The sequence below is a fragment of the Natator depressus genome, chromosome 15 (assembly GCF_965152275.1).
Source record: "Natator depressus isolate rNatDep1 chromosome 15, rNatDep2.hap1, whole genome shotgun sequence".
NCBI classification, from domain to species: domain Eukaryota; kingdom Metazoa; phylum Chordata; order Testudines; family Cheloniidae; genus Natator; species Natator depressus.
The window spans coordinates 12,903,305-12,930,973 of NC_134248.1; the positions used below are offsets into that span (position 1 = coordinate 12,903,305).

A 27,669-nucleotide genomic window follows, 5' to 3' on the forward strand; every position below is an offset into this window, starting at 1 on the left:
TGAGAGAGAAGGGCAAAGACTTACACACACTTCCCCACTCACACCACCAGCTGTGACAACTGCTGGTGCAGCTGGGAAAACATTTTCAATACAATTAGACAGGCCCCATTCCTCAATGTCCCAATATCATGTTTTAGGGTGCTGAAAACTTTTGTCCTGACTACACTAGGCATTAAACCATTTTCTAACACACCAGCAGAGCTCTAGCTAAGGGTGAAGAATTATCATCAGCAAGCTGCACCCATCAGTGCAAGAGGCAGAATTTTTCATCTGTGGAGCAGAAATCTAACAAGATCCAGTAGTACAATTAAATACTGTACTGTTTCACTCTTGGGATTCTTCCACAGTGGCAACAATTACCGACAAGTCCAATTTATTTCTCACATCCCAGACAGCAAGTTTCTTGAAATACAAGGAGAGAGAAATGTAGTTATGTTTATAAATAGGCCACTTCATACTATCAGGAATTCAGATTACCTGGAGAGTTTGCTTGGATCCCAATTTAGGGAACCAATTAAATACACACATGGAGCAACAAAAACCGCTCATATTTCAGCTTAAAAAAGCAGCATTTTACTCAGAGACCAGGCTATAATACTGCCTTCTTTTAGTAGCAACACCGTAATACTGGGGATTTTTTTTTTTGGGGGGGGGGGGGCTGTGCAGAACACCACAGAATAATTTAGCTTTATAAAGATAATTTCCCCACTTTCTAAAAAAAGCTGTAAGTGGTTTAAATATCTAGCTACTTGATCTGGGGTACATTATGCATTGCCACAACTGTGGCGAGCTAAAGAAAAACCATGATGAAATTATAGGCTGGCAAGATTTACAGCTGTACATATTCACCAGAAAATAAATCAACACCTCTTGAAAACAGTCTTAATTTCTTCTTAGCTTACCTAGCTTGCATATGAGGTGGACTGTGCCATTATTACTGCAATGGGAGGGATCCAGATTCACCAGGAATTTAGGATTTAATCTTGCAACTTCCCCTTGTAATACATTTGGTATGGTCTGCCTTTCATCCTCTTCATATTTACGCTTTCGAGGGGAAGCCATCTGGGCCCTGCGTAAAATACACCCACAAAGGGACTCAGAGTGGGCATCATGTTATGCCAAGTCCACGTTTTTCAAACAAAATTGATTTCTCAAGTACTTTACAGATGACAAGGAAGCACGCACATATCCATCACGCCAGCCCATCCTTCCAACGTTTCAACCAAACAATTTTTCTTAAGACGACAGACAGAAGGCCAATGATACATACGTGATTGGAGGGCCATGTATCGCAGTCATAGCTGGCACAAAGGTACGGTAGAGGGAATGGTTGAAGACTGGTGAACGAATGTTTGCCAAGACAGCATCCAAAAGTGGCTGGCACAAGTACTGCTGTTTGGTAGGGGGCACTGGTGGAGGTGGTGGCGTGGGCTAAAGCAAAGAAGCACATCTTATTTTATGTGCTGTCAGTCACAAATAGTCCATATGAGACACATTGATTCATTATGCAAACTTGCACTACAGTATTTCCAATACATTTAAGAATCCCTCTAATCTCTGTTTTGTGTTACTCTAGAAACACTTCCTCAGTATCCCCACGTATACTCGCAGTAAAGTAAATTCAAATTAACTAACTGTGAATTTGAAATGGATTGGTTAAATTGTATTAAACAGCTATATGGATACACTCATTCATAATTAAACTTTGAAAGTGAATTACGCTAAATGAAATTAAGACCACTTTAATTCTGAATGAGAGTGTCCATACAGGGGTTTAATGCAGTTTAACTAATCTATTTTGCATTCACACCTTTAAATAATTGGGATTAATTTTCCTGACTGTCCCCATGTAGACAAGCCCATAGTAAACAAAATTGACACTGTCAGTATCTTTCATGTAGAAATCCTGTCTTGGTGACATCTGCTAAAGACAAGAACAAGGATCCATTCCTAGGTGCTTGTACAAAGCATGAATACTTGAAAGTTCAGTAAGCAGAATAATTTTTAAGAGGTACACACGAGGACATTCCTGCTGAATGGCCCAGTGTTTAACCAGTTTTCTGTTTACTTGCTCAGTCCAGCACTGTGAACACAAAGAGATGGGAAAATTCTGCCAAACTGGTGCCCTCTGTGGAATTCACTGCCAGCCTAACTCTCCAGTAAGATGAAAAGTAAACCCCATTGCTTACCACAGCCATGTCATTCTTGAGCTTCTCCAGAGCAATTTCACATTTCTGTAGAGTCTTCAGAGGGCATCTGAAAAGGAAGAGGAAAGAATTAGCCCAATTTGCTCTGCTGTCCAAGATGAGGACTTTGTGATATCTGAGCCTCCCGTCCACATTATTTCAGTGCTGATATGCTTGGATGCTGTTCAAAACAGGAACTATAGCTCTGCCTCAGGGAACTTAAATTCTAAGTTAGATCACATGGTTCAAACCTAACATTCTGGCAAATAAAGGTCCAATCACACAGTGCTTAGATTTTTAAATAACTTACTTGGATCCTTAAATGGCTTTGCTGAAGGGCACATTAAGGAGGGACTTTAATAGAGAAAGAAAGAATGAATACCACAATGTCTAAGTGAAATAGAGCCGACTGTTTTCAGCAAAATGAAGTTAACCCAGGTGGATTTCTCCAATCATTTCAATTAGCTCAAACAGACTGTATTACAGCAAAGAAAACACACCTGACTTATCAGTTTACTGAATAGCTTTCTATGAAACTGTGTGCACAAAAGATCCCATACTGCGTCTTAGGGGACATCACATTGTAAAATCTTTTGGCAGGATTTTGCACAACTTCCTAGAAAGACGTTGCAACACAGAATGAATCAGCAAAACCAGGGTTCTGAAGTTTAACCCTCTTGCCCACCGCGATTTCTCAACATAAAAGAAAGTTAGTCATACAACAACATTGAGGGTCTGCAAAAACAAGGAAATTCAGATTAGCGTTAAGAGCTGTCTAGATACTGCATGTTGCCGCAGGATGACCGACTAATGTCTGGGACACCACGACTCATCTGGGACTCCATGGTAGCCTATGTATTCTCTCATATTCCTGACAGTGGGTTTGGGAGGAAGAGAGTTCATTGGGGAGGTGCTCGCACAAGCTAAACAGAAAAGGACGTTACCGTTTTGAAGGATCAGTCAGGATATCCAAGAGGCTCTTCATCTTACTCAGGTCCTTCTTCCTATCTGAAATAAAATAAAAAGGACTAGTGAGAAATGCACTCACTGCAGGCAGAGCTTCCAGCTCTGCAGTCATTAGCACAAAAACTGGAGGCTGGGAAAACTGAAAACATGACCCATCTAAGGAGAAAGTAGTAAAGACCTGTGATTCTCCATCTTTTCATGAGGAAGAGTCTGTATCCAAGAAAGTTTAGATACAGTAAAGAAAAAGAGAGGTCCTGAAAGAAAGGGATTTGGAGATGAACATGTTGTCATGCTTCAGAGTTTAGTCTTTGCAACCATGAGCAAGGAAAACAATAGACACAGGCTTAGTCCGCCAGAACCCCTAAAAGAGCAGTACACAGGCCGACAGGGAGAACCGTACAGTAAAATACGAGGGGCCACACCTTCATTTTTATCAATCTTATTGATCATCCTCCGAAGTGGCTCGATGTACTTTGACAGCTGTTTGAGTTTCTCCAGGTACTGCTGCTCTTCAGACTGGCTGGAGCTCGCTGGACTCATGACAGAGTTTGGATTTCCTGCACCAGGCAAAAAGGTGAAGATTATATATCACATGTCAAGAGGGGTCAGGCAAAGCAGGACATTGGCTTATGAACTGTTGCTAGCGATTTCCAGCTGCATGAAACCTCAGAGTCAACAGACCTTTACATCCCCTTCTGGTTACCATTTCGGTTTTGTCAGAAAATTATGAAAACCCTCATGTAATTCAATGACAAAAAAAGATGAGATCAGACAATTCCAAAACTCGAATATTCTCCTTGCTGCACACGTAGCGCAGATGGCAAGTCCACCACTGAAATACTACTCACTGGTAGAGCTCCATAGAGCCAACGGCATAACTATGCAGCCTCAGATTTCTCTCTGTATGTTCTAGTTACTAAGATGCATCACTGGATCATGCTCCGCAGTACAGTTCTTACTGATGACCATATGAGTTACCTGGAGTGTTTAAAGGACCTGGAGATGGGACACTAAAGTTCTGTGGTGTTCGTGCAGCTGCTGGGCTCTGGGATGGTTGAGGAGATGGACTGGGGAGGAAGCTGCTGGGAGATGGGGCTGGGCCGGAGCTGAAGAATGGAAATGAAAGTCAACTCAACACTTAATATGAAGACAAAGTGGCCTGTAAGAAGCTAGCAGAAGAAATGGTTAGTCTGAGCAGGTATGTTTTACTGAGTGCTGCTGCAGCATTCTGCAAACCCCACTGATGGCAACTGTCTTTGAGTGTGTATTCCACCCAGCTGCACGGGAGTGGGATTTACAAAAGTGCTCGGCATTGACCTAGCTCTGCTCCCAGGGAAGTTCCTGGTAAAAATCTCATGGATTTTGACGGAAGCAAGGTTAGGCCAATGCTGAACGGTTTGGAAAATCCCACCCGTATGTCACTGTACTGCTCAGGCCCACTGTGCCGCTAGCTGCAGCACAAACAGGTCTTTTCCCCAGACAGCTTACAATCTAAGACTGACCCAGCTTTTTGTCAGTTTCAACACCACTCTTGCAAGGTGAAGATTCAGAATCCCTGCCAGAAAGGTCTGGTTACAGCACTGAGTAAAGATTCCAAAGCTAACACCACTGAATTTTGACTTAGTGGGAGAGACTCACTCTAGCAAGACGGAATTTTGTTAGTAGGTCTAACTCCAGAGGTCTCTGAATAACTCCTCCATCAACCCAGGAGCATGATGGGGCCTTTCTCTGGAGACCAAGCAGAAGCCTTGGATTTAGGGGCTATGGCCTTCTGCTTCTGACATCCCATTCAATCCTTTAACTCACCTTCCATTAAGCCACAATAGTTAGGGGAGTATCTGTATGTGGCTAAACACAGAGTAGCCTCAGAGAAGGTGAATGGGGAGGGGATAGCAACATGAGCATGACTCCTCCAGGTTCCTATGACATGACAGCCCAAGAGCTGTGCTACTGAAGGTCCCAATCCGTGCAATGTCAACCTCAGGGCATCACAAGGGTTGGACTCCCCACTAGAAAGTGCACCAGGATAGGCACCTATGACAACTTTGGTTTAACCTCCATTCATGTTCATCACCATCTGGTGAGAGCATCTGCGGCTGCCACTCACCTCAGGTGGTCACATTCTGGCTCACCTGACATTCGAGTTTGGCTGAGAAGTTGGCTGCCCTGGTTGAGGTGATGGCTGTGGCTGAGGAGGTGGTGGCATTGACTGGGGTGTCTGCGCTTGCTGGACAGGTGAGGGAGATGACATCATGGTAATGCTGCTCTGGCTGACCTGAAACGGGAAAGAATACATTCAACAAAGAAGAGAGCTGATAATGGGAACCAATCTAAAAAGGCTTTGGCTATGGAGAAGAGCAGCCTCTGGACTCTATAAGAAACAGAAAGTGTTAGTTTCCTAAACTCCTCCATAAAGAGAGCACTGCCAGTACCTCACACTTCTTTCTTGAGGTACTCAGGGGAAATGTTTCACACCAAGATTTAACTAACAGGTAAAACTCCAAAAAATGAGAATTATTTTGGAGTCAGTTATTGAGTTCCTCCTTCTTAGATTACAATAGCAAGTGTTTCATCTGAACTATCATTTCCTTTATTATAACTACAGTAAACAAGGTCATGGAGGACTGGCTTGAGAATTTATGACCATGGTGAAAGAACCCTTCCTTATTTTTGCTTTCAATTTATATTATTCAAACCCTTTTCTTATTTTTTGGCTACTGCATCCAAATCACTTTTCTTTAGGAGGAGAGGGAAGGAAAGGACAATGTATGGAGAGTGAAATATAAGACTCTTGATATTCAAATTGGAAAGCCTGGGGGAGCCAGAAAAGTTTTCAAGTGGTTGGGATGGGATGAGGAAAGGGGAGGTTATTTTGGTTTTAGAGATGGGATGGGGTTGCATAAACCCAAAGGACAGAAAGCTCAAGCTGTGGAGTCTTCTAAGAAGCCACAATGACTTCAAATCTACAACCCTTGAGAGGAGAAATTCTATGTACAATAAAGTTTATTCTTCAACTTGCGATCAAAGAGATAAAATTAAGCGATGCGGATTGAAATAAAACAACTTATTCCTATAATTTTGTAGTGTTAACTCAGATAAACAAAAGGTGATTTGAGCTAGTCTACAAGACAGCACATCATGACATCACAGTATCCCATGAATTTACCATGAGTCTTCTAATGGGATCTTGATAATCAGCCAACTTAATTTCTACCATGTGGAAAGCAAAGAGCACAAAAATTCCTTTCATAGAATCATAGAATATCAGGGTTGGAAGGGACCTCAGGAGGTCATCTAGTCCAACCCCCTGCTCAAAGCAGGACCAATCCCCAACTAAATCATCCCAGCCAGGGCTTTGTCAAACCTGACTTTAAAAATATCTAAGGAAGGAGATTCCACCACCTCCCTAGGTCACGCATTCCAGTGTTTCACCACCCTCCTAGTGAAAAAGTTTTTCCTAATATCCAACCTAAACCTCCCCCACTGCAACTTGAGACCATTACTCCTTGTTCTGTCATCAGCTACCACTGAGAACAGTCTAGGTCCATCCTCTTTGGAACCCCCTTTCAGGTAGTTGAAAGCAGCTATCAAATCCCCCCTCATTTGTCTCTTCTGCAGACTAAACAATCCCAGTTCCCTCAGCCTCTCCTCATAAGTCATGTGATCCAGTCCCCTAATCATTTTTGTTGCCCTCCGCTGGACGTTTTCCAATTTTTCCACATCCTTCTTGTAGTGTGGGGCTGCTGGCAATGCCCCTACTTATACATCCCAAAATGCCATTGGCCGTCTTGGCAACAAGGGCACACTGTTGACTCATATCCAGCTTCTCGTCCACTGTAACCCCTAGGTCCTTTTCTGCAGAACTGCTGCCGAGCCATTCGGTCCCTAGTCTGTCACGGTGCATGGGATTCTTCCGTCCTAAGTGCAGGACTCTGCACTTGTCCTTGTTGAACCCCATCAGATTTCTTTTGGCCCAATCCTCTAATTTGTCTAGGTATCTCCGTATCCTATCCCTACCCTCCAGCGTATCTACCTCTCCTCCCAGTTTAGTGTCATCTGCAAACTTGCTGAGGGTGCAATCCACACCATCCTCCAGATCATTCTACTTTCCAAACACTTCAGGTGCTCTGTAGATTTGCTCCTTTCCCTCACTAATTCAGTGCCAGCCCACTACTGTCACAGGCCATAATGAACGCAGCAAACATAGGAAGCATGGCATGATCTACCCTATGCACCCAGAGAATCACAAGGTATCCTTGGCCTGGAACAACACATCTTAAGGGTACAGGAAGAGTTAAACTTTTACTAACTGGCTGTCCTCTACATTCTCTTCTACCTCTTATGCTGCTTACAATGAGCCATAACGTGCAGGTTACTATAATCCTACATGTGGTGTTCCAGTGAGTCGGATTTTAGTAGAGTGCCCCCCTCAGCCAGCAGACAGGGCACAGCAAAACAGCAGGGAAAAGACAAGAGCAAAACTGAAGGGACTGAGATTCTAGGCAAGAAAAAGAAATGAACCCAAATGATCTAGCTAGATGGAAATCCAGGGCCTCTCTGAACCAACAGACACTCTAGTTCAGGGGTTCTCAAACGGGGTCGGGACCTCTCAGGGGGTTGTGAGCTGTCAGCCTCCACCCCAAGCCCCACTTTGCTTCCAGCATTTATAACGGTGTTCAATATAAAAAAGTTTTTTTAATTGATGGGGGGGGAGGGGGAGAATACTCAGAGGCTTGCTATGTGAAAGGGGTCACCAGTACAAAAGTTTGAGAATCCCTGCTCTAGTTGATCATCCACTAAGGTACAGCTTAAGGTTCATGGCAATGTAACATGTTATGGTCTCATTTCTACTTTCGGCAACACCATTCCTTTCCCACCCACTCCCCCATGACTTTAATACATGGTTTCAAGACTTCTCTTTCCAGATGCTTTTCTCCATAATAAGCTGTGCTCACTGGTTTCCATGGGAGGGGAATATTTGCCAGTTGCTCTCTTCCCAGCAGCTGAAGAACGATGCTTGGAATTAAATGGCGTAATTCTGCCTCCCATGGAACTTTTGTGCCCCAAGAGCTCAAGTGGAGGAAGAAGAAAAACGTTTCAGAGAGTTCCTCCTGCTTTAACTCCTAGTCTGCCCCAATGCACAGGTCCTCTCTTCTTGGCAAGTATCCCTTCAGAGCACATCAAATAGCGTGAGCTGTTGAAGAGCAAAGGACTGCATCTGCAGTGCTCCTAGCTCAGGACCAGACCCTCATCTCCAATGTATGGGATCCTTCTCTTTAAAAGATTGAATACGCACTGTACAGTGCCCCTACTACACAATGGCAAACTAAATTAATGCTTATATCCTGTTTCCTTTCATAGTACTACCCATTCCCACAAGGTATGAGCAGTGATGAGTTGCCAGAAGCTGAAGAACCGGTTCCTTCAGTTGCTCCGGATCTTCGGCGGCACTTCAGTGGCACGTCCTTCAGTCGCTCCGGGTCTTCGGCGGCACTGAAGGACTTGCCACCGAAGTGTCGCCAAAGGCCCAAAGCGAGTGAAGGACCCGCCGCCGAAGGCTCAGAGTGCCACCGGGTGAGTAAAAATTCACAGGGGAGCCTCCGCAACCGAGAGCTCAGGCAGGACGCGAGCCGCAGTTTGCCCACCCCTTTAACAACCGGTTCTAAACCGGCTTCAAAATTTAACAACCGGTTTGCGTGAACCGGTGCAAACTGGCTCCAGCTCACCACTGGGTATGAGCATCCACAGAGCACGTTCCCTCTTTTAAAACCAGCCTGCAGCCCCTGCAGGAGTCAAGTGGGGAGGCTGCAGTCAGGTGCTTGACACTCAGTGTGGTTATGACAGTTTCATATATTCCAAGGCAGTCTTCTAGTCTGACCTCCTGTATAAGAAGCTCCTGCCTCCTTTTTGGCAGCAATCCCTCTGCTGAGAGTAAAGTACTAGGAGATGCAGGTCAGGCTTGTGCTGAGCACCGACCTCTTCAGTCCATGCCCACCAAAGTTTTAGTTATCTCACAACTTCCTTTCCCAAGGCTGCTTTGTTGCTTCACGAATCTTCCCCTACCAGAGGCCATCTTATACATTTGTACTCTTCTGACTCCTACGCTGCACTATTCCCAGGGAGTAGGATTAGATTACACAACAAAACCAAACCTCAGTTTCCAGGATATGATCTTTACAACTGGCTCAGACTAGCTCTGTGAAGTCCAGCTCAATTGGACTTTAGGTTTTGACAGTATGCACCCAGCAAGACTCCAGCAAATCCAAGCTACCCGCTGTTGCACATAATCCTGCCATGTTCTTTAAGGGAATCTCACCAAGTAGTAAAAATACTTTTGGCCTAAAGGAAAACTCTAGCAATCAGTTACCTAACAATACTTATATTTTTTTAATGCTTAAGCCAGTGAACAAAACCCTGTGTACCCTGTAGCAAGCTGGATTTAAGTTTGTCATCAAGGGCCCCTGCTTTGGTGGCAAGACTGAAAATTCTGCAGAAACAATAAGCTTAACACAGGCTTTCATATTTGCAGTTGGATCTGTATCCATTCTATTAATTTGATATTACATTCAGTTTTACTTTATTCCTAGATTTCCAGTGTGCTCAAAATTTTTGTACCAACATTTCATAAGGGCATTGTAGCAGTCAAGGCTACTGGAGATTGTAGCAGATCAGAAGGGGAAGCTGGAGATTTTGACACCAAAGAATATGTAGCAGACAATTTGGGATTAGTACACTGGCTCTTATTTTAGCAGAAACACTCGGCTAAACATTATTAAAATAGAAAAGAACTATTTAATCTGACATTTAAATTACCATCAGTAGGCTTCAGAGTCAACCCAAATGAGGTAAATAGGGAAGCTCACTCCTCTTGGTTATTGTTTTAGACTTAGCGAGACCCCACTGACATTCAGTTCGTGCTTCATAGCACTTCAGTCGCAAGGGCTAGAAGACCAACTTTTTTAGACTAAAGTTTAAAAAAATGGAGCTCAGTTCTGAATTTGGTGGCAAGTTCAATAGCCATGAAATTGTTGAGTCCTAAGCCCTACCAGCAATTAACAGTGCAGCGGCATTCTTAGCAAGATCCAGAAGCTACTCTGCAAAGAGACAATCAAGTCTTTTGGTGACAGGGGCACATGCTGCTCTTCTGTCATGTAGGATAAATCGAAAGCACAGCCTGGACACCCAATATTTTTATACCAAGTCCATATTTGGTCCTTTCTTCGAAAAGGTGTTATCAAATATGACACCAAGTTTCTTAACTTTAGCACTATCACCAAATTAATCTTTCAATAATTGAGATCAAGTAGATAGACTTACGCAGACTACCAATAACCAGCTACAGCCATAAGTAGGGCTGTCAAGCGATTAAAAAAATTAATCATGATTAATCGTGCTATTAAACAATAACAGAATACCATATTTAAATATTTTGGGATGTTTTCTACATTTTCAAATATATTGATTTCAATTACAACACAGAATACAAAGTGTACAGTGCTCACTTTATATTTATTTTTTATTACAAATATTTGCACTATAAAAAACAAAAATAGCATTTTTAAATTCACCTAATACAAGTACTTAGTGCAATCTCTCTGTCATGAAAGTTCAACTTACATATGTAGAACTATGTACAAACAACTAACTGCATTCAAAAATAAAACAATGTAAAACTTTAGCGCCTACAAGTCCACTCAGTCTTATTTCAGCCAATTGCTCAGACAAACAAGTTTGGTTACAATTTGCAGGAGATAATGCTGCCCGCTTCTTGTTTACGATATCACCTGAAAGTGAGAACAGGCATTCTCATGGCACTATTTAGCTGGCATCGCAAGATATTTACGTGCTAGATGCACTAAAGATTCGTATGTCCCTTAATGCTTCAACCACCATTCCAGAGGACATGCATCGATGATGGTTTCTGCTCGGTAACGATCCAAAGCAGAATGGACTGACGCATGTTCATTTTCATCTTTTGAGTCAGAAACCATCAGCAGAAGGTTGATTTTCTTTTTTTGTGGTTCAGGTTCTGTAGTTTCTGCATCTGAGTGTTGCTCTTTTAAGACTTCTGAAAGCATGTGCCATACCTCGTCCCTCTCAGATTTTGGACGGCACTTCAGATTCTTAAACCTTGGGTCGAGTGCTGTAGCTCTCTTTAGAAATATCACATTGGTACCTTCTTTGTGTTTTGCCAAATCTGCTATGAAAGTGTTCTTAAAACGAACGTGTGCTGGGTCATCATCCAAGACTGCTATAACATGAACTATATGGCAGAATGCAGGTAAAACAGAACAGGAGACAAAATTCTCCCCCAAGGAGTTCAGTCACAAATTTAATTAACACTTTTTTTAATTTTAAACAAGCATCAGCATTAGTGGACTTGTAGGCTCTGAAGTTTTAGATTGTTTTGTTTTTGAGTGAAGTTATGTAACAAAAAAAATCTACATTTGTGAGTTACACTTTCATAATAAAGAGATTGTACTACAGTACTTGTATGAGGTGAATTGAAAAATACTATTTTTTGTTTATCATTGTTTATCACAGTGCAAATATTTGTAATCAAAATTATATAAAGTAAGCAGTGTACACTTTGTATTCTGTGTTGTAATCGAAATCAATATATTTGAAAATGTAGAAAAACATCCCAAAATATTTAATACATTTCAATTGGTATTCTATTGTTTAACAGTGTGATTAATTGCAATTAATTTTTTAAATCGTGATTAATTTTTTTGAGTTAATCGCATGAGTTAACTGTGATGAATCAACAGCCCTAGCCATAAGCTATTTTCTACTGCTGCTCTACCCAGCAGAAACAGGTCTGAAGACAAGATAATGGTGACACATCCAACAAACAACATTATTCAAGCATTTCTCTAGGGTACAGACCAAAACCACAGCATCCACAGGACAAGCAGAACTATATATTTCTCTGCAATCTGAATTGAATTTTGGGGGACTGGTTTTACTTAAAAATTCACACTGTGGGTCTTGAGCTACCCAAACACCTGCCCAAGTCAATTTAGTTTTTAAAACATTCTTCCCATCCCCTGCTAACTGATGGTCCATTCATCCCACTACATTTTCCAGGAGCTATTTTCATTCCAACTGGTGCCACATGTGCACATTTCCCTCTTTCACTGGCCTACGATTCCCCAGTTTTCCAATACTACAGGACATAATTTTCATGAAATTGACTCTTACAATCTGCACCTAATTCATTTGATGTCAAGAGTTAAGGCTTCCCAACAACCACTGGTACAATAGCACTAAGAGGTCAATATACAGAACAGGCAGCTGACTGACAGACTGGATGGATGAGAGACTCAGGGCTAGCGGTGTAGCATCGCCTACGGAAATTCTTCTTTGACTCAAGTAATTCCAACTACAGAACAATTAGCAGGATTAAAAGACTTTTCCAGTTCCAACCAGAAAAAAATGGCATTGAATAAATATGCCAGAGCCTGTGGTGTATTTCTGGCCACTGCCTCTTTCTGCCGCACATGCCACCTTAGCCAACACCTTACTTTAACACAAAGTGCGACACTTCAGCAGCAATAAATACACCGTGCAAAGGACTCAGGATTTATGATCTCAGATACTCCCAGAGCTCCAAGGCCTGATAGCAAAAGAAACTCAAAACACAATACTGGGAGGATGGCAGAAGTCTTTTGTCATCCATTAACAGGAGAAAGCAATATGGAAACTGGAGCTGCTGGGGAGGTATGAGCTGTGAAGGTGACAGTGTGAACATATAAGACATGCAGCTCATGAGGCCCAGGGAGTCCCTCATTATACATGCAAAGCCAATCAAGCACTGGGATGAGCAGCAGGAAGAACTGATCTCCACTTCACTGTCACTGCATGAGATAGCTTTAAATCAAAAGATTCACCCAGGGCTGAGCACTACAGAACAGTAGTGCATGAGGATTTCATAACCAATTCATAGAGCTGAGGAGGGACTTTGTTATTGTGGCAATGCTAATAAGTAGAGGGGCACCAAACTCCTTTTCTGCTTCCTTCTAGTTTTCCCTGTTCATTCCTGAGATGGCATATACTGCACAAGTGAAATACAAATGTGAGAAAAGCTAGTGCTGGGCCTGTTCTGTTATGGCAGGTATAATAGACTCACACTTAGAGATCAGAAGGGACCACAGAACCTCACCCACTCACTCCTGTAATAGACCCAGAACCTGTGGCACATTCTGATCCAACACATTTCCAAATGTGGAATAGGGCCCTGTCAGCCTTTTCACTGAGGCAGGTCCACAGACAAAGTGCAGCTATGCTGACTCCTGCTTCATATTTTTGAAAGGACAGGCAGAACATGGACAATTTCCTGAGTGAAAGAGGGGTAGGAAATGCAGCAGAAATCCAGAACTGTAATTTGGGTGCATAATCATGTGTTGTTTTATTTTTTGCGAAGATTGTTCATAATTTGCAGCCTTACTAGGAGCTTAAAGTAGTAACATTTTTTTCTTCAGTTCAGGGACATTTCAATTAGCTCCATATCTCCTGCACCATGTCCCAATCATCAACTGAAACTGAAATTGGCCAAGTTTATTGCTCATGAAAGAGGGACTAACACTAGCTAGAGCAATGCATAGCATGGGGAGGTGTCAGGCAAGATTCCCAACACAACTCAGCCAATGCCCTGCACTCCTGGCCCATGACACTTCATATATGAGTCCTGGGGCCTCTCCTGAGCAAAGACTAGCCATGCAGTGGTTTTGTGATATGTGCAAAGATTAAGCAGAGACCAGAAAATTCGATTCATTTGAGACCTGAACCAGATATGAACATGGAATTTTTAAACATTCAAATAATGTGAACTGTGTTACTTTTTCAAAGCTTTATTCAATATCTCAAGCTCTCAAAAAGCTTCCATTTAAGGGAGAAGGGTACACTTTGGACAGTCCTGCTAAAAAAATAAAGCCCAACACTACGAGTGGCTAAGAGCAATTATCTGAACGTAGTATTTTGATGAAGATAAAAGTGAACTTCTTTTAATTTGATGAGCACTAAATATAACCCAAGCACTGAATGCCTTGTACAATTCCTGACACAATGCACTTCGACTCAGTAAATACCTGTGGCATTTGCTGTCCGCCCAAAGGAATGGAGCTTGGAGGTGTGGCAGATACAGCGGTGGTAGGCGGGAACCGTGGTCTTATTTGCATCCCACCTCTGGCCATAGTTGCGGTGATCATCTTTGAGGACAGAGGGACAACAGACAAAAGTAATCGCAAAACAAGAAATGCAGTGCACTGGCAGGATGAGAAGCACATGCAACCTCCGGGATGAGACTCAAGTGAACTTTTCTCCAGATAAGCCTAATAAGCTAGTTTATGGATCCAACCCCCTGCTTCATATGCCCTCTACAAATGGAGATATAGGGTATCTAGTGAACTCTAAATATTGTGTGGGGTGATATCTAAATTCAAGTATATGGGAAAAGGCCAATTATATAGAAGTATAATTTGGTTGAAAGGGTTTCCCAAATTTTGCCTGACATCTTGAATTTCTAATTTAATATTGGAATTAACGGCTCAGACTTATCAAGAATGCTTTATACAAGCTTCTTCAATCATATATTGTCACAAGTTTTGGTTTCTGATGTCCTCTACCATGCTATGGATTCATCTGAGGATTTGAAACCCACAGCAATATTTGTACCATTGTATCTTTCCACATTAATGGAATTGACAGACATTTCAACAGTAACTGCTGATAAGAATCCTCCAACGAAGCCTGTGATTTAGTGAACAAGACTTCAGAACCAACCAACCTATGGCAGTATGACTCCAAAAAAGAGACTTCCAATAGAAAGGACCTCTATGGTTTAGATAAAATACTCCGTCCTTCCTCCTGCAATCCCCAGAATAGGTGAAACGTACGGTCAAAACTAAAGTTTGAATTCCCTTTGGGTGAACACCCATCCCTTCTGCTAAATAAACAGCCCTCAGGGCCACTAACTTCAATTAAGTACTAAAGTACTAACTTCAATAAAGTAGCCTTCCCTCAGGAATGTTCATCTCTTTACTTGGTTTCAGTTATAAGGACTCGGAAGAATCAGCTGGAATATAAACACTGCTTAGGACAGATTTCAGGGGTCAGTGGTAGAATGGATTTATTTTTAGAAGTAGTCTTAGGGGTGAGCTACTCCTGGTCCCAGAACATTCAAATCTCCTTGCAGGCTGCTGGGTCTAGAAACCATAGTTTTTTTAGGTTTTTTTTTTATAATTGCTTTAAATGCTGTAATTACACAGAATGTGCTATCGATCAGAAGCCTGATACAACAAGTGAAAAATTAGCATATTGTGGCACATTCTGCTACTGGGATTCAGGGAATTTTGGCACATTTGTGCATATCAATTAGGAAGAGCTCCTTTTCATTGCTTTTCACTTCTATGACAGATAGAGAGCTCCAAGTCCCCTTTCTCTAATCTGCACACTACTAATTGTTGCTAGAAGGACCTAACTAATCCAGGTGTGAAAGAAGTCTCCTTTTATTTGAATGACTGTGGGCATTCTTGCTTAGTGTTCTGTGTCAATGGGTTGAAGCAGCCAGCAACATGTCTCTAGAGAGTCAGAGAATGCATGTGCTTACAATTGTTAAAATAAATAAAATTAAATTACAACACAGCAAGACTGAGAAAGGAAAGCAATAACTGATAAAAAACCAGCATCAAATTCAGCACAGCTGTTAGTTCACAACATCAGAGCAATGAGGTCTCTTTCCATCCAGGAAGTGAGGGATGTCAGAGACAGGATTTCAGAAGGTAAACAAATGAGAGAACTTCAGACACCACACACACATGCACATGTACAAATACAGCATGCAACAGCCATCACAAGCAAACAACCGAGCACTGGCACAAAGCACAGGTGGATGCTACAGAGTGCAGTGAATAGCTACAGTGTCAACAGAAGAGCTGGTGGAGCAATACAACCCTAACAAAAAGGAAAGTGCTGGCAGAATACACGTCCCTCAAAGCCTAGTCCACCCATCCCACGAACTCACATGTGCACACATGAGGGTCCAGTAACGTATGTGAAAACCCATGGATGCCATGCTGAACCGCATGTACCATCTTGGTCCTGTTTCTCATGCCATACCACCAAAGTGAGTGTATTAGATATCTCTTCCAGAGTCAATGAAATTAGATGCAGATTCACTGTTAAGGAGTCTGGCTAACCATGAAGCAACAGAACAAACTCTGATTCAAAGGCTTACAGCTGTTGGGCGGTTTGTTTGGTTTAGTTTGTTTTTTTAAGCATGTGCTGCTGGAGAGGAAGGGAATATGCTGTTCGAAGGTCATGGAATTGGTATAATTCTAATAAGGAATTTGCCCTTTGCTACCCTTCCAGGTGTTCAAAAAGTTCATTACAATATTTCCAGTGAGTAGGGTCCCCTGCCCCTTTGGTATGTGAGGGAGGGGAAGGAGTTCAAGAGACTACTGTTGCTTTGTGCAAGCAATTACAGGACATCAGCACCACATTTACAAGACTTATTGTATAAAAATGGGAAGACATTGCTGCTCCAGTGACCCTGCTCTGGGGCTTCTGGAGAAAAACTGATACTGGAGGCAAAACAAACTATGTTTGAGATACCCTCACTGTGAAAATCAGGATAAATTAGTTTGGGAGAAGGGAGAGAATCCATCCTAAGAGAAGAGGGGAATAAAGAAAGGATTCTTCCCCTAAGATATAAATCCCATGATTTGATAGTATCAGTCAGTCAGGACATAAGAACTTGAGTCTTAAAAAAAACCCAGATTTGCTCCAGATGAAGTCTGATTCCTTAGTTTGAGGATTCAGAATTCCCAAATACCCAAGTTAGCATCACATTGGGATTACCAACTCCTTGGCTTTCAAAGAGCAACAAGCAAATCTGCATTCTGAGCATCTGGAATAAGTCAAAGCAGAACAGAATGGCTTAAACTTTAAACTTAAGTTCAGGTCATCATTCATCTTTGTGTGGTTTCCAGAGTGATCTTATGTAGCCTCTGGTCATTAGGACACTGCTTACTTCATTCATCTGCTCAATCTGAGCACAGTTACAGTCTCATAAAAGGTTGGTACATAGGCAGCAGAATGCTCGTGTGTGAACAAAATCACTATGACAACTTCAGAGAAAAGTCAAATTCTTGCTTCCACACTTCATCCATGTTAGGATTTAGGAATGATTTTAGTTGTACCCAAAGACGCTGAACAGAGACTTAAATGAAAAGGACACAAACATACTGGCGCTCCTAGGTGCTATGACAATACAAATAATAATAACAGCAGCATTGATCCAGACTCCCAGACCATTTGACAACCACAGGACATAAAACTCATATATAATGAGGCAAGTGTTATGATAGGGTAGGCTTATAATTAAACTTCCTCAGAATAGAATCTAGAATTCAAGGAAGCTTTACAGAAAATTTTAAGGAAGTGGTGTTAATGGAATAAAAGTAATAGGAGGTAACATTTACTCTCCAAAAGAAGCTGTTCTTTATAAACCCAAGAAAATCCAATCAATGCTCTGATGTCCAGAACTGTATTGACATTGTACACTTCCATATTCTCAAAACTAAACATTTTACTATATAAAACACTATTACACAAAGTACAAGAAACATGTTTAGTTATTGGACAGAAGAGAATTAATTGAATTTTAATTGATTTACCTTGTATCAGTATGGACCTACATGGAGTTTAGTGAATAAACCTGCCAGTGGAGTTTAGAAAGCTTTCAGCAGCCCTAATTTGTGACAGACACTGAGTTATACCTTAGTTTATATCCCATATGGTAATGTAGCTGTGATGCAAAACCAGCTGTCAACCACCATCACCAGAAGCTTTCCAGATGCACTGTGGTATTAAGCAACCTGTATGGGGAAATTCACTTAACAGGGCAAGAAGTAGAATGCCCCCATATAAACACAACCCACTTGCTGGACAGCAACACTAAATTAATGACATGACAGCTGTCCTGCTAGCCACCCTAACTCCCTGTAGCTCCCACCTGGAGATTATTCACACAACAAAACAAAAAGAATAGTTTTAAAAGCACATGTTTAAACTGTAATGAATGGGTTCTTGTCACTGCCACTGTACTTACCATTGCTCATCTTTCATCTGGTGTGAACATAATGTAAGAAATATAAAAGGCCCAGTATAGAAACAGAATGTAATGGCCTTGCAGAACTTCAGCATCAATAAGAGAAGTAGCTTTGGGTTATCTTAGGCCACTATTCCTAGTACAGATCCTCAGGGATACAGGTGAGAAGAACCACCAATTGTTACAATTCACACTGCACACAAACTTTAAACACTGAAGGGGTGCAGGATGTCTAGGCCATTACTTTTTCACTGGAGGCAGCATGACATAGTGCACAGGGAGTCAGGAGAACTGGATTCTATTCCCAACTGTGCCACTGACTGATCCTGGACAAGTCACTTCACCTATGTACCTCAGTTTCCCCACCTGAAAAACGTCCATAATTATACTTACCCCTGTTAGTAAAAGACTACGAATGAAAAGCACTAAGCATTATATGAGACCCTTAGAGAGGATGGGAAGCATGGTTCAGCTCAAGCCCAAGTCTTCCCCATCTAGCCTTGGTGCTGGGCACATACGGGAGCATAGTCTGACGCTACAGTGTACTGCTAGTTAAAAAAAACTGAATTGTGCACCGGACAACAAGCCTTCATCCAGCACTTCATATGTGACTCATTTACATGTGCCATTTATCTTGAGAGTTAACATTCAAAAAGAGAGCTATTTATATCTACTGTCCATTTTACTCAATGAGAGGGGAGAGGAAATGATGGAACAGAGAAAAGTGGGGGGGGGGGGAACATGTCAGTACCTCCACTAATACTTCTGTGTTTGGGAGATGGAAGGGAGATCGCATCTGAGTATAGACCGCCAGTCACCAGTTCATAGCAGAGAGAAGTTCATATGACAAGGCAGTCTCTTAAGAAAGTGTTATGGAAATAGAAGTGAAACACTCCAGGAAAAGCTAGACCTATCGCATGACTACAGTAGACAGTCTTAATGTGCACTGCTAGGTCACTCCAGGCAGCAGTATCTGACCTACTAGGGACAAGCATGCACAAAGGTGTCAATGAAATCCTGCCTCTGACTCACAGCAAAAGGGAAACAGTGCATAATCACCTATACCACCTTCGTAAGGACAACTGATGTCAAATCCCTCCTCAGAAAGCTACCAAAAATCCATCTCCATGCTCAGTTTTAGCATGCACTTGCTACAGGCCTGCCCTAGTGACACTGGCTCCATGGGCCCTTACCTGCCCTGAAGCTCCCATCTGAGCAGCCTGGGCCTGAGCTGCTTGGACTGCTGCCGCTGCCTGCTGCTGCTGCTGCACCAGTTGAGCTCTTACCTTGAATATTTGAAGAAAGAAGGGGGTAAGCAGGAGTAACTGGTTAGGGTGGATGTCACCTTTCCACAGCATTTAGATCAACCATCTTACTAACTTCTTCAGTTATGAGCAAACAAGACTGTCGGCTATGCATTTACACTGGACTAGTGTATGACTCACTTCATGAACACGAGCAGCTGGCTTAGAATCAGCCTCCCCAGTGCTACACCTCTAACACTGACTTTTCTTTGTGGCATCTTCTCTGCACTGGCATTCCTACAGGCAGACTCAACGGCCACTTGGACTGTGCCATGACAAACCATTAGCTTTGTTAATTTCACTCAAGTACACAATATTAGATGCCTGCATGCGACAGCTGGTTAGAATTGTGCATCACTCTGTAACTGTTGCAGAAGTGCGACACATGTAAGCTACTCCTAGATTAGCTGCCAAGTCCCAACCTTCAATAAGGCCAAGGGTGAAGTAGAGTAGAGCTCACAATTAAAACTTAGATCTGCTGCTTAGTAATGCACAGCACTCTCACTAAGCCCTCACTAGGTCAGTTTCCATAGCACTGAACACTAAGTCAACAGTAAGAAAATCTGCACCATTAACAGCATTAGCTGACTCAGACTGAAGCGATACTAGGAGATCCACCATGAAGTACAAAAATCAAAATCACCCTGTCCTCAACCTACGAACAGCTATTTTAAGAGAAGTTGCATCAAGTGACAATCATCCCCGCCTAGTTCAACCCTAACAATACAGTCAGCAGGGGCAGATTTGGCTGTCATTGTTGCACCTTCCCCAACCCACTGAGGTTCCAATCCCTTTCAATGTAGTAGCAGAAGCAAACCCCAAAGGGGTCTCATGCTGCAGTAGCGTGAGAGGGCTGACGTGTACACACATGTATTAGGGCATTTAATTAAGTTTGCTCATGTTCTAGCAAAATCAGCATTCACCAGAATGTAATGTTACACCTATATAGAACGAGATCTCACTCATCTCCTTGTCCCACCAATAGCAACAAAGGAACTGAATCTCAAACACTAGCTTCTCTATCCAGCATACCAAACGATTTCATAGACTAGCTACAAAACCTTGGGATTTTACTATGCTGTGGTGGCAAGCAATAAAGCAACACAAGTTAGTGGTTAGCATTGTTATGCAAGCACTAGGTTAACAGCTAACCTCTTAACACGTTACACTATTTCACATCTCTGCTATTAGCACTAACAAGGCTTATTTATCAATGAGGACTTTCTATTTCCCTAAAAAGAAAAGGAGGACTTGTGGCACCTTAGAGACTAACCAATTTATTTGAGCATGAGCTGTAGCTCACGAAAGCTCATGCTCAAATAAATTGGTTAGTCTCTAAGGTGCCACAAGTACTCCTTTTCTTTTTGCGAATACAGACTAACACGGCTGCTACTCTGAAACCTTTCTATTTCCCTAGAGGCTCATGGAATACACAACCATTTGTTTTGGGTCTTTAACACACTTACCTGCATGGCTTTTAACTGCTGCTGGGTAAAAGGTACAGACATGACCTGACTAGGGATCTGTCCTGAGATTGCCTGTCCCTGAGAGACCATGGGCTGGGGCTGTGACTGTGGTGGAAGCTGAGACTGTTGGGCCTGAGCAACCTGCTGCTGCTGCTGCTGCTGCTGCATCTGTTGCATCTGCTGTTGCATGACTTGCTGAGACGGCGGCTGCTGTATCTGTTGCTGTGGTATTTGCTGCTGCTGCTGCTGCACCTGCATAGCCTGAGCTGCCTGCTGCTGTAACTGCATTTGAGCAATTCGCTGTAGTTGTTGCTGCTGCTGCTGCATCTAAAACAGGAAAAGCCGGGATGCTCAAGTTTCCAGCAATGCAACAGTGTCTTTAGTATTAGAAAGAAAGCCAATGGCCTGCAGGCAGCACACGACTCATCATACTGAGTTAAAGCATTTAGCCCAAATGAAAAGGTCTACCCGTCAAGCCAGCCTCAGGCTTCAAACAACTCACCTGCATGCAGTTTATATTCTAATTTCCCTCTCCAGACGGGCACAAAGTCATCTGCTACCACTAACAGAGAGTTTCAAGGTTAAGGTACCCAGCCCTCTAGCTTCTCCGGCATAAAAGATCACAACACACTTCTCCAAACTGTCATCAAGCTAATGTCAGCATCACCATTTACCTACACAAGAACAGGACAGCATCAACCTCTTCTTGCATACATCATCTTTAGGCATGCCTCATATTTCTGTACCGCAATATTTTTTTAAGTGACAAATGAGTAATTCACACAACTGAGACAAAATAGTTACTATTTCTAGAGGAAACTCGGGGGAGGGAGGAGAGTCAGGTGTCCACTCCCATCCCCTCCTGTATCCCTGACCTTCTCCGAAGCAGACAAACATCACCCTGACTCTTAGTCTCAAACAAGAAGGGCACAAAATTCGTAGCTTCTTTCTTGCTAGGAAAGATCAGTCTTCTCTCGGATAGAGCACATTGCTGCCAACAAACTCAACCAGCCCAAGATGATGCCTTGCCCACAAGCAGAAGCATGTTAATCCCTTAGTGCGGAGGGCCGACACGTAATAGTGCTCGGTAAGCCGGAGCTCTGGAATGGCTCCACTTGACAAGCGGCTGAGAGCAGGCTGCCCACCCTGCGACTGCTTCGCTGTTCGTTACCTGTTGCTGATTTTGCTGCTGCTGCTGCATCTGCAGTTTGAGCATGTGCTGCTGCTGCTGGGCTGCCTGCAGCTGCTGCTGCTGCTGCTGTGCAGCTGCTGCTGCCGCCGCCGCCTGCTGCTGGACCTGGAACTGCTGCTGCATGGCTGACTGCTGTGCCTGGAACTGCTGCTGCTGCTGCTGCTGCTGCAAAGCAGCCTGCTGCTGCTGAAATTGCTGCTGCTGCTGCGCCGCCATCTGTTGCAGCTGGAGCTGGGCTGAAAGTCAGAACGTGTTTGTACAGCGTGACCGGCCTGTAGCCAGCCGTCCGACAGGCAAGACTGGGGAGCTCAAACCAACTCTTCTGACCAGAAACGTAAGATACCCCGGGGTCTCACTTTATAGCCCACATTTGTGCTAGGAGCAATTGCATAAAAGCCATTATAACCTCCCATTTCCAGGTATACATTATATACATTTAAACAACGCTCGTTATTCGTATCATCCTGGCATTTCTCATCACTATTACGTCTAAGCCTCAACTCTTTGGCCGACTCTGCAATCTAACTGAACAGCTTAAGAACTGCATGGAGGAGGAGGAGGATGGGCTCATTCATGCCCTGAGGGGAACAGAAAGGAAAGGTCTCACACATTGTTCCACAAAGAACTCTTCGGTCAAAGGAGGAGCTGTTCAAATGGGCTCTGAAAGGAGCCTCATCCAGTAGCTCTCTGTCAGAACAATGGAGGCCACAATATGAGGTGATATAAAATGCAAGGCAGGTAGAACCAAAACACTAAGGATGTTCAAGAACTAAAATATTTTGAGAAGAAGGAGTCTACTAGTCAGAGCCAGATTCTTGCTCAGAATATGCCACCTCAGTCTCAAACGCAGTTGCAAATGAGTCCAAAACCAAGTAGCAAGTGGAAAGCCACATATTTTAAGTATAGACAAGAGAGACGAGGTAATATCTTTTATTGGACCAACTTCTGTTGGTGAGAGACAAGCTTTCAAATAGCTGAAGAAGAGTTGGTCCAATAAAAGATATCACCTCACCCACCTTGTCTCTCTAATATTCTGCAACCAACACAGCTATAACACTGCATACAAGTACAGCGAGGACATTTATGGTGGGGATAGAGGTATTTGAAGGCAAACCCTCCCTTTCCTCCCCGATTCAAATCTGTGTTTCCCATATCAATGACAAAGGGTGAGATGCACCATAATCCCCAATCCTCCTGGCAGGAGAAATAAAAACAGACCTAGGGAATATTCTGTAACTTTCTCTTCCTTTCAGCCTAGAAAATGGCTCTGCACTGGAACCCTAAACTGACTTAATTTCAGTGGATGGGAGCATAGTGAATACTTACTCTGTTGAGTAGCTGCAGAGACGCCAGACATACCATGGGGGGCCATCCCAGAGGTTCCAGGAGGCTGCTGCCCTGGAAGGCTCATCTGCTGGCCCATTGGCCCAAGTCCACTTATCCCACCCATTGGTGCTCCTTGAGCTCGTGAAGCCATGCCCATTCCAGCTGCTCCTGCTGGGGGGCCACCTGTTAGATTCTGCAGTGCATTCATAGGATCTGTGAATACAACATCATTACTAAGAGAACAAGATGAAGACCTGTCCACTGAAATAGTTCTCTGTGCTGTGGAGCCACAAGAAAGTTTTGGCCTAGTGGACTCAGCATGGGATTAAGAGGCCACCCTGAATTCTACAATCACAATTCTGCCACTGACTCAGCGGCTTTACATAAGTCTGTCTCCATTTTTCCACCCGTAAACTGGGGACAGCAGCGTTTGAGGATTATTTAGAGGTTTGTGAAATGCTTTAAATTAGGGTGACCAGACAGCAAGTGTGAAAAAATCGGGAAAGGGAGTGGGGGGTAATAGGAGCCTATATAAGAAAAAGACCCAAAAATTGGGACTGTCCCTATAAAATCGAGACATCTGGTCATGCTACTTTAAATATGCAAAACACTAAATATATATTAGCGAAAGGGAAATCATCAGTCACCTCTACTCTAAACAGATATCCAGGTACAAAGGCAAGACACGGCAGGCTCAGCATGCTATCAGCAGAGCTTTGTGCTACCACATGGGAATCCAGGAAATAAGAGCACACTGATGTGATGGATCCAAGTTAGGCCCCTTCCGTCCCAGGTTAAGGAGTGGGAGTGCTCAGGAGACCAGGTGTTCAGCCTGACGAAGTACCTTGCAATATACTTCCTCTAGACTGCACACTGAAGCTTCTCCACACACTTCTCAAATACCCATGATCAGCACTCCTCAGTCAGAGAGAGGGTGATAATCTGGGGTCTGGGGCAAGGGGAAAGGAACTGCAAACAGACTTCTGAAGGAGAGAGAATTACAAGCATTTCAGGAACATTATTATACGGGTGTTCATCAAGTATGTAATATTTGCCTTCCTCCTTAAGTGTAAAGATCAAAGAGGACATAACTTTAGAGCACTCCAGAGTACTGGCATTAACATATATTGTGCAGCACATCTTTAATCCGTGCTGGGACGAGGCGGCAACAGATAATTGCTGCCTCACCGTATACTCTCTTACAGGGGGATTAACATAGTTATAGAGGAGATTCCTTCAGTCACATGCAGAGTCCACCAGGACATAGTTTCTGCTGACAGGACTACTCCATAGTCTTGTAATGCAGAACAGGTATCAAGCTCATACACCAATGAGAACTGCAAGAAGGTAAGCAAGGAGGAACTCAGCTACTTCCTGCTGGACAGTCCAATTCACAACACTGGCATTTGTTGAATAGGTTTAATAATATTTAGCACCAACACACAGTAGAGAGGTGGAATCAAATGAGTGTTCCACACAACATCCATATGTGAGGAGTCTAAGAGGCTCATTAGAACTTTGCTCCTCACCACAGTATGATTAAGAATTTAAGTTGCCCTCCTTTGCTGCAAGTTGGCAGTAAGCCCTCCCTCCCCACTTCATATGCCACCAAAAATACTGACAATTTTTCATTTAGTCTGAAAAAAATGTTCTTACCACTGACCGAAGCCTGAGATTTCTTATTGTCTAGAAAATAAGAGTGAATACATACACAAGTTATAAATTTTGCTGCATTTTGTTGAACAGCAATTTAAACTGTTATTCCTAACAACCAACGCATTAATAGCGCAAAGAATTGCTTCCCGTTAGTTACCCCCATGCCAAAGTGCCTCCAAACATTTTACCCACATTCCCTACCCTAGGCAGCAAGCCACAGAGCTAGAGAGCTCCTAGGTTACTTCCTGATCAGGAACTTAGCATCCCAGGTGGCCATGGAGTGCTGCTGCAGACATGCTCTGTAATGTCAACCATTGCCACCAACATCCCACACGGTTCTGCCAGTGTAAGAGCTCTGCAAGTCAGATTTCACTCCCAGGTGTAAAGATTAATGCTTGCTTTGTGAAATTTTCTACAGAATGGGACAAGCGTCTGAGGCAGCCCCTCTATACACTTCCTGGTGCAGTGTATGACAGGTGGCTTCCTCCAGCAGTTCCACACCTAGGAAGACTCATAAGCACTTTGAGACTGTTTGTTCCATTTCATAGACTTATTTCTGGAGGAATAAAGCTAAACAGAAGGGCAGATACCCTAATTCAGGATTCCATGCTGAGGATAAAATTTACTTTAATATTGCATAACTGAATGCTTTTTAATTCATTTGCAAATCAAAGTAGAACAAAGAAATGAAGCTCAGCCAATTTGTCTTCACAGCATTCTGGTTGTGATGGAAATGAAAAGGGAGGATGACCTCAGAGAAAACATTTGGTGAAATGAAAAGTGGAGATATCAAGAACTTTCTAGTGGGTTCTTCAGTTCTAGACAGATATTGTAAAGAATATTACACATTCAAGAGCTGGGCACAGATCCAGCAGCAGAAACTACTGAAGCAACTCTGGGAGAATGCCAGTCAGAACTAGCAGACTCAAGCCACCCAGAAAGCTAGCACTCCTATAACTCTAACAAATAAATACAAGGATTACTTACGAATGTCTCGAAAATGGATAATAAGTCTGGCCACAAGAGAAAGATATTCCTCCTAAAGTTGAAAACAAGAAAAAGCTTAGCACAGAATGGGGAAGCAACACACTCCATGACTCACTGTTTCCGTTCCTCACACTGCCACTCCCACCCACCGTGTAACAGAAGGGTCCCTCCTCCTTCAGGACTGGTATGCTTTTCATAACAGTTCATGATGTGCTCAGGAACTGAAATGGGCGGGGTATGTTTCTAAAGAAAAGGTCATTGTGCTTAACTGTGCAGGACAGAAGCAGAAACAGCAAATGCTGGGTAGAAGAGGTAGACAACTGCCAATACAGCTACATACTAGCAGTACTGTATATGTGTTTATAGACCGAGAAAGGCTGTGTCTGCACTTGAAGTGGCACAACTGCAGCTGTGCCACTGTTGCATTTTAAGTGTAGACACTGACTACAGCAACAGGAGGGGTTCTCCCATTGCCATGGGTGGTGGGTGAACCACCGGCTTGGGGAGGCTAGCCCCTCGCCTGGCTCACCCCTTCCAGCTGAGGCCCCTCTCCTGCAGCTACCAACCCCCCCAAGCCCAGAGCACCAGGCGGGTGGGCTGCGCACGACCCCTTTCCCCCAGCCAACTGAGCACCAGGCGGATGGCCCCCCCAGAGCACCAGGCAGGCGACACACAGCCCCCCCCAGCCCCCCCCAGAGCACTGGGTGGGTGGGCGGGCGGGCAGAAAGCAGCCCCCAACCCCCCCCCAGATTGGTAGGCGGCGCGCGGACCCCTGTCCCCTCCAGCCCTGGAGTGCTGGATGGCGTGGCCCCAGTGCTGGGGCCCCCCCAGCACCGGGTAGCCCCAGCTACCTCAAATTCCAGCCACCATAGTCCCAGCAGGCTTCTCTTCCCGGGAAAGGAGCAGCCTGCCTGGGCTGGGGCCAACCAGCAGCAGGAGGGGGCCTCTGTACAGAGTGTGGGCAGGGCCATGTGGGGCTGTTTGGGTAGGCACAGCCTTCCCCTGCCTATTAGACGCACTGCCCATGCCCATTGCTGTCATTAATTTACCTCCTCGAGAAGTGGTAGTGCTGTCTACACCAGGGGTTAGGTTGGCATAGCTATGTCTCTCAGTGGGATGAATTTTTCACATTCGAAAGCTGTAGCTATGCAAATAAAAGTTTTCAGCATAGATCAACCCAGCGCCTTTACTTAAGTCAGATCTACACTCAGAAGTGAAGTCAATCCAGCTACATTGCTTGGGGTGTGAAAAATCCACACTCCTGAACCATGGGGGGAGGGATAGCTCAGTAGTTTGAGCATTGGCCTGCTAAACCCAGGGTTGTGAGTTCAATCCTTGAGGGGGCCATTTAGGAATCTGGGGCAAAAATTGGGGATTGGTCCTGCTTTGAGCAGGCGGTTGGATTGGTCCTGCTTTGAGCAGGGGGTTGGACTAGATGACCTCCTGAGGTCCCTTCCAACCCTGATATTCTATG

General features: G+C 43.6%; 1 protein-coding gene across 4 annotated transcripts in view; it reads right to left on the minus strand.

Moving 5' to 3' along the window:
- Window positions 1-27,669, minus strand: part of MED15 (mediator complex subunit 15) — a 42,710-nt gene that overhangs the window by 2,996 nt on the left and 12,045 nt on the right. For 2 of the 4 annotated variants that reach the window (XM_074973016.1, XM_074973015.1), the window contains exons 3-16: window positions 26,196-26,247; window positions 25,209-25,238; window positions 23,553-23,765; window positions 22,206-22,462; window positions 21,035-21,361; window positions 19,458-19,550; window positions 14,243-14,362; window positions 5,285-5,427; window positions 4,131-4,258; window positions 3,575-3,709; window positions 3,131-3,194; window positions 2,190-2,256; window positions 1,271-1,431; window positions 903-1,069 (exon numbers count right to left, since the gene is read on the minus strand). In XM_074973016.1, coding sequence (XP_074829117.1) covers window positions 903-1,069; window positions 1,271-1,431; window positions 2,190-2,256; window positions 3,131-3,194; window positions 3,575-3,709; window positions 4,131-4,258; window positions 5,285-5,427; window positions 14,243-14,362; window positions 19,458-19,550; window positions 21,035-21,361; window positions 22,206-22,462; window positions 23,553-23,765; window positions 25,209-25,238; window positions 26,196-26,247 — 1,957 coding nt within the window. The remainder of the gene's footprint in view (window positions 1-902; window positions 1,070-1,270; window positions 1,432-2,189; window positions 2,257-3,130; window positions 3,195-3,574; window positions 3,710-4,130; window positions 4,259-5,284; window positions 5,428-14,242; window positions 14,363-19,457; window positions 19,551-21,034; window positions 21,362-22,205; window positions 22,463-23,552; window positions 23,766-25,208; window positions 25,239-26,195; window positions 26,248-27,669) is intronic. The other 2 variants (XM_074973019.1, XM_074973017.1) reach the window with 2 other exon arrangements.